The sequence below is a fragment of the Emys orbicularis genome, chromosome 10 (genome assembly GCF_028017835.1).
Source record: "Emys orbicularis isolate rEmyOrb1 chromosome 10, rEmyOrb1.hap1, whole genome shotgun sequence".
Taxonomy (NCBI): Eukaryota; Metazoa; Chordata; order Testudines; family Emydidae; genus Emys; species Emys orbicularis.
In genome coordinates, this window is record NC_088692.1 from 78,740,040 (window position 1) to 78,746,531 (window position 6,492).

Below are 6,492 nucleotides of genomic sequence, written 5' to 3' on the forward strand. Positions count from 1 at the left end.
CAGCTGAATTGATTATAATAATGCTAACATAAGGGACATGCAACCTACCACCGCTGTTATCTTTTCAGATGCATTATCGGGTATACTGGCAATTAAAAGGGGTATCTCAGAAAGCAGAAGTGAGCTAATAAATGAAAAGCTGTTGACAACAACACTAGCATGCTTGAGCGTGAACATAATACTAGATGGATTCCAGCACATGCTGGGATACCTGGCAATGAAATGGAAGAGAAGGAAGAGAAGAAATGCTTTAAAAATGGAGAAATTGGTTTAAAGATTCCTTTGAGTAAGCAGGAATTTAAGTTTGGTTAAAAAAGGAATAGCAAGAATTGTGGACCAAGAGGAAGAAGATTTTATGAAGTATGCCCCAAAACAGAGGATAATGTGCTACTCCAAAGGGCTAAAAGGAAGAATGTGATTTGATAATTTATCATTATTGACTAGACACAAAAAGGGGTTATATAACACATGGAATGTTAAAGAAACAGTTGATCCCCAGATAGGGGAATGCAGGGCGTGTTCCCAGAAAAGGATTTTGATGAAGAATTTAAATGCTTTAAGGTGACAGAATACACCATGAGGGGGTTAGGGAGAGTGCTGGGACATGGGGTAACATTAAAAAAGCCCAACTAATGTCTAAGGATATAGAGCAGGGTAAGAGTGTATGAGGAATATAGTAGTTGGAGTGTGTATATATGAGTGTATGAGGAATATAATAGGTAGTGATTATAGACTTAGTAGTCAAGTCTGCTTCACCAGGAGGAAGAAGTGAGGCCTGGCAGTCAGGAGCAGCCGGGGGAGTGAGCTGGGGCTGAGGTCCTGAGAGAAGCAGGCTGGTAAGCCTTCAAGGAGCAGCCTGAAAGTTTTTTCAAGACTGAAGTCCCAAAAAAAGAGTCCAAGAAACTCCATGACTCTCTAAAGCAGTGTTTCCCAAACTTGGGACACCGCTTGTGTAGGGAAAGCCCCTGGCAGGCCGTGCCGGTTTGTTTACCTGCCGCGTCCGCAGGCCCGGCCAATCGCGGCTCCCACTGGCCGCGGTTCGCTGCTCCAGGCCAATGGGAGCTGCTGGAAGCGGCGGCCAGTACATCCCTCGGCCCGTGCCGCTTCCAGCAGCCCCCATTGGCCCGGAGCAGTGATCCGCGTCAGCAGGTAAATAAAACTGGCCCGACCCGCCAGGGTGCTTACCCTGGCGAGCCGCGTGCCGAACGTTGCCGACCCCAGGTCTAGTGGGAGACTGAGAAACTGTATTTGTCCGGTAGGAGGCTGAGAAGAGAAAGATGGCTTGAAAGGACAAAGCAGCCAGGCCACAGAAAGGAAGAACAATGTCCCACTGAGGGATTGGGAAGAGAGACTGTTTAAGTTTTGATATGCTAATAAACTAGTCCCCAAGAATGGGTGTACTATGTAACTAGGGTCTTGTGTATTGAAGAGCCTGAGAGGTGGGGAGACAGAGGGCATGTGCTGTCCAGTGCTCTATCATTAAATCACACTCTCTCTGAAGCCCACTCATCAATTTGGTTGCTCTTCTTAGAACTCCCTCCACTTTATCAACAAGCTGACACACAATGTGACTGCTTATTGATCTGTGTGAACACTTATCCTGCACTCAGCATGGTCAGCAGAACACCTCCACTTGGATCTCCCAACCTCCCAGGAGAGCACCCTGGCTCTTGACACCACAGAACTCTTCTGGCCTTCATTTTCTCTGATTTTTTTCAATTTTTCTTTTCTCTATTTATTTTATAGGATATTTAGTACTTTCTCCCTTCCCTGAACACTTTATTCAGATATCCCATACAAACTGGCCTTACATTGGACAGCAGGTGCCTCCACTATCTTAGCTGTCACTATTTTCTCCCAGTCGATCGTGCTGTGGATGATGGGCAGCTGTCTTCGGAAAGCCTTCAAGTGGGTATCGCTCATCCTCTGGTATTCTTCCATCAGCCCATCCTGGAACTGGTTGTCTGCATCCTCCAGCAGTTTCACAAAGTCCTGGGAGGTCTGGGTTTCCGTGGTGACAGGCAGACTCTCTGCCACATCCTTGCACACTGTCAAGTGGAAGTTGCCGTCCTCAAAGTAGTGAGCCTGTACCATGATGGTCCCAGCCACCTGGGTGGAAGTGGAAGCGGGAGTCAGGGTGAAAGTCCACTCTGATTTCCACAGGCCATTCCAGAAGGCGGAGGGCCGGTGCAGACGACTTGCAATGCAGGCGATGAGGATTTTCCGGATGGCTGTATCCTTGATGAAGACACTGCAAATCCCCCCAGGATAGTGGCTGCTGACGTATGCTTTCAGGCCCTCATAGAGGGCCCTTCTCCATGCCTCACCTTTCTCATCTTCCTGTGGGTGAGCCTGAAACTCACTTGCCTCTTTCCTCAGGTGGTCAAATTTGAAAGAGACCTGTCTCTGGGAGTCAAGGAAGTGTTCTTCCTCCAGCTCGTTGTGGCGGGTCAGCAGTACCTCACACTCCTTCCTCCTGACTGGGGTGAAGTAGAGCTTGTTGTGCAGGGCACAGAGGGAGGCAGCTTCCTGGCACATCAGGCTGTCATCGCCCACCAGCAGGCGCAGATCACTGAAGGCCTCGCAGAATTCTTCAGGCGGAGCCTGCTTCAAGAGACTGCTCACAATTTTCACCTTCTCTTGTCTGGTCAGGGGCTGTTCCCTAGTCATTCTGTCCATGGTCGTGTGGCTCGAGGATACTGGATCCACCTCATCTGAAGGAAAAGCAAAAGGACATGACAATTATTAGCTTTCCAGACAATACACCAAGGGCATCCAAATTTTGCCCAACTGAAGGCTACATAGGCAATTTGCCACACATAATGGAGCAGGCTACAGCCACCCTTACCTCAGGTACAGCCCAGGGGTCACTACATGGCCTCCAATTCTCATCTCCAATCCACACTAAAGAGCTCTTATTTACAGCAAACAGAGCTGGACTTCCACAATTCCAGTAGGGTCACAAGGGAGTCTCATGAATCCAGCTGACCCCAATCAGTTTTTCACTGTGGATCCCACCACATCTTGAGATGCGGGCTTAGGAAATCTCTACAACTGTTACAGGTGTATCCCGAGGGCCACCCACTGAGTGGGGTTATTCCATTGGGGGAGCCCAAATAACCACATTTGCATCTACCTTCTCCTCTCTTATAGCACATATCACACCCCTACGCTACCAGCAACAGTGCCGGCAGGCTGTGGTCAGAAGCAGCTCTTCTTTTTCAGGAGCCCCCAAATTTTAACCAAAAAAAGTGATGTGATCCCTGACCAGGATGAACTTTCTCCCCTAGTGGCAATCATGACATTTAATGATTCCAAAAATAAGCTCCTTTTCCACCTGAGAATAACCCCTGGTCAGATCAATCCCATTTTAAGAGTTATTTCGGTCCCTGACCCAACAGCTGAGCCATAAGATGCCAATATAACTGTAATCTAGGGCTATAAGCGGTGAAAATTGGGGTGGAAGACAGTTAGTCTTTAGCTGCTTAACTGGCTACTAATGCTGTCTGCAGCAGCTTGCTCCCAGGAAAGCCCCTTTCCACGATGATTCTCACATGGGCTGCAGCAGGAGCACTGACTGAGTGTAAAACTAGCATAATTTATCAGGGACAAAAACGCTTTAGCTTTATTAAGGTGTCGGGGGAACTGGAGCACTGCACCTTGGTACCCTCCCTTAATAGTTGATAGTGTAAAACCTTATGCTATTGGGCAATGACTAAAGTAAGATGCAGCAGCCTGAAGGAAATGTTGATTGTTGGAGGAAACCTTCCCCTGTGAAGCCAATACAGGACTGTGGAGGGTTCTCTGAATTTGCAGTCATCTGTATTTATCCTGCTTCCTGGCAGCTCCCATAGGCTTTCATCATGTGTCTCAGGCAGTTCTACAAAGCAGCCACTACCGGCGCTGTACATTGCAGGTTTCAGGCTGGAAACAACATAATCAGGCCACCAATGAAGACACCACTGTTCACAGTCATTCCAAAGATTTGACCCTGTACCCAGGAAGCCTGCACACAGCCCTGGGTTCATGGACGTGAGGCAAAACCACCTCCTTATAGAATTTGCCCTGTGCTCCTGGCACAGCCTCACTTCCTCCACCAACCATTGTGTCCAAATATTGGCTGCAGTTCACTGGAAGCAGGACCAAGCCTCTAGGTCCGTTTGGTTGCTGAACCTGTTTCTTGCCTGTGGACCTTCATAGGCTTTGGCCAAGTGACCACATATTCTGCTCCAATAATACTCTGTGATCATGTGGCCTCCAATGCTTGAAACCATTTTCTATGGGACTTGGTTCCTGGCTGTTCTTGGCTGCCTGATCTGCTGTTAGGTGACAAAGCTGTTTGTATGACTGTGTCACCAGCAGGTCCTGATGGCAAGCAGCCGGGTTGCATTCATTCCCAACGAGCTCCTCTAGGTGGAGATAAATGTGTGACTGACAGAAGTGAGCTTATCCTTACAGCTGACGTTGACCGTCTAGCTTCTGTACACGCCACACCAACCATTCATGAAACTCACTCCCTGCTGCTGCCTTTTCCAGCATTGCCACAGCTTTGAGTGAGGGTTTTCTCCATGGTTTGTTTGCCCATCTAGTAACTGCAGCGCTCCAAAGCTTTGTTACTCATAGAACACGGTACCAGTACCTTGTACCATGTAGGGTCAAAGAAGGTTCAGCACAAGGGTAAATCATCTGCACTTGTCTCTGGCCAAACATGCAGGATTCCCCAGTAATCTCATCCGCCCCCTCTCCTCCTGAGATCTTGTTTTTCAACCTTGTTTTATCACCTTGGGAACGTCTCAGTGGCTACCTTCCCCTACCAGCCTTCCTGTCGCTCAGCTTCCCACAGGCCACTGCACAGCCGCAGTATTGAGAGAACCTCTCTGGGCATCATCTCCACCTTGGTCCTTCCCAAGAGTGACAATAATAAAGCTCACCCTGTGGAAGATAAGAGTGAGCTTTGACTGAGCTCCTGCCCTAGCACAGAGCCAGCCAGGAAACAGCAGCAGCACCCTCCAGACCCCCAAACTGCCCCCACCTTCCCAGCTAGCACTAACCCCAGCAATACAGAACTAAGGACAGTACGGCAAGAAATCCTCCCTTCCCTAAACAATACCCTGCTCCACAGACTGGCTACGGTGACCCTGACCCGCAGGCCGCCCCCTCCCCCCTGGCGCGGGGCAGCAGGGCGCTGCAGAACGGGGGTGCAGCCTGAGCCATTACCTGCTCAGCTCCTGCCGCTGCACCTCTGGAAGCAGGATTTCAAAACAGCAGGTTCCCATGGCAACGGGGAGATACCAACCTGCGCTCTGAGGGAAACAGGGCGACATCATCCAGAGCGTGCGCCCTGGGAGTGAGCCTGCCGGGAATGGAAACTCCCAGGGAGTGTGAGCTACCCAGTCTCAACCCTAACCCTGCCCGCCACCCCCTCGAAGCCCATACACCCAGCCAGTATGGAAGGAGTTTACCATCACCGTGGTTCCTGGGGGCTGGTTAGACCAGTGTGTTTCTTGGTCCTTGTTTCATGAAGGCAGGTACCTGGGAGCAATTTCACTATTAGACACATCTTTGGAGTAACATTTCCTGGACCCCAGTGTAGCATATTGGTTAATGGGCCACATGCAGCAATCCTTACGTGGTGTCAATGGGAGCAGAGTTTTGGCTTACTGAATACAGTCATAAGGGTTTTGATGCCCTGAGATTAAAATATTGTACACCTTGGTTAGAACTCGGCTGCAGAAACCTTCACCGCTTCCATGAACCGTACAGTAACAAACACAATTCAGTCACTGCATTCACCAAAAAAGAACAGGGTATGGACCAGATCCTCAGCTGGTGCAACCAGACATAGCACTAGTCAATTTACACCAGCTCAGAATCTGGCCCTATCATTTGAAGTGGTCATGAATAAGGCGGCCTGATAGAGCTAGGTACAGACAGGGAATGGACAGAAGTGCAACACCCCCTGCTATGCCAGGTCTGAGTCTCCAGTGACTAAAGCCTGCTGGTATGTATCCAGCTGCAGGGTTGTTTGGAGAATGTCCCACTCGAGATGAGGCTGAAGTAACACTCCATGTTCCTGTGTGGCCTCTGGCTGATTTGAACCCCTGGCTGCTGTGATGACAGGCTTTGAGTGTGTTTATATGGCCTTTTAAATGGCACAATCAAAACCTGACATGCTGCTTTCAACATGGAAGTGTTGCAATTTAGGCTTCCAGTTTAACTACAAAAAAAGAAAAATATTTTGCCTGGACCCTCAGTCTTATAGCTTCCTGCTGTACAAGTTCCAGATGAACTTGCTTGACTTGAAAGAGCCTTTGGATTGGAGATTGCTAGGAAGAGGAGAAATAACACATTCTATTCCTGGACTGCATATTAGTCTTCCATATGGGTGTGATGCCAAAACATAAGGGCCTCCATCTGCTAGGCAGGCCTGGCCAGGCCCCATGAATGGCTTTTAATGCTAATACATTCATCTAGCTTTGGTATTCCTCCAAA

General features: G+C 49.0%; 1 protein-coding gene across 1 annotated transcript; it reads right to left on the reverse strand.

Moving 5' to 3' along the window:
• Window positions 1-1,779: 1,779 nt before the first annotated feature.
• Window positions 1,780-2,679, reverse strand: LOC135885092 (F-actin-capping protein subunit alpha-2-like). The gene has a single exon (XM_065412722.1). It carries the CDS (start codon window positions 2,677-2,679, stop codon window positions 1,780-1,782), a length of 900 nt encoding a protein of 299 aa, XP_065268794.1.
• Between the last annotated feature and the right edge of the window lie 3,813 nt (window positions 2,680-6,492).

Excerpts from the sequence above, each read along its gene's own strand:
- LOC135885092 (XM_065412722.1), bottom strand. The coding sequence starts at position 2,679 with ATGGACAGAATGACTAGGGAACAGCCCCTGACCAGACAAGAGAAGGTG.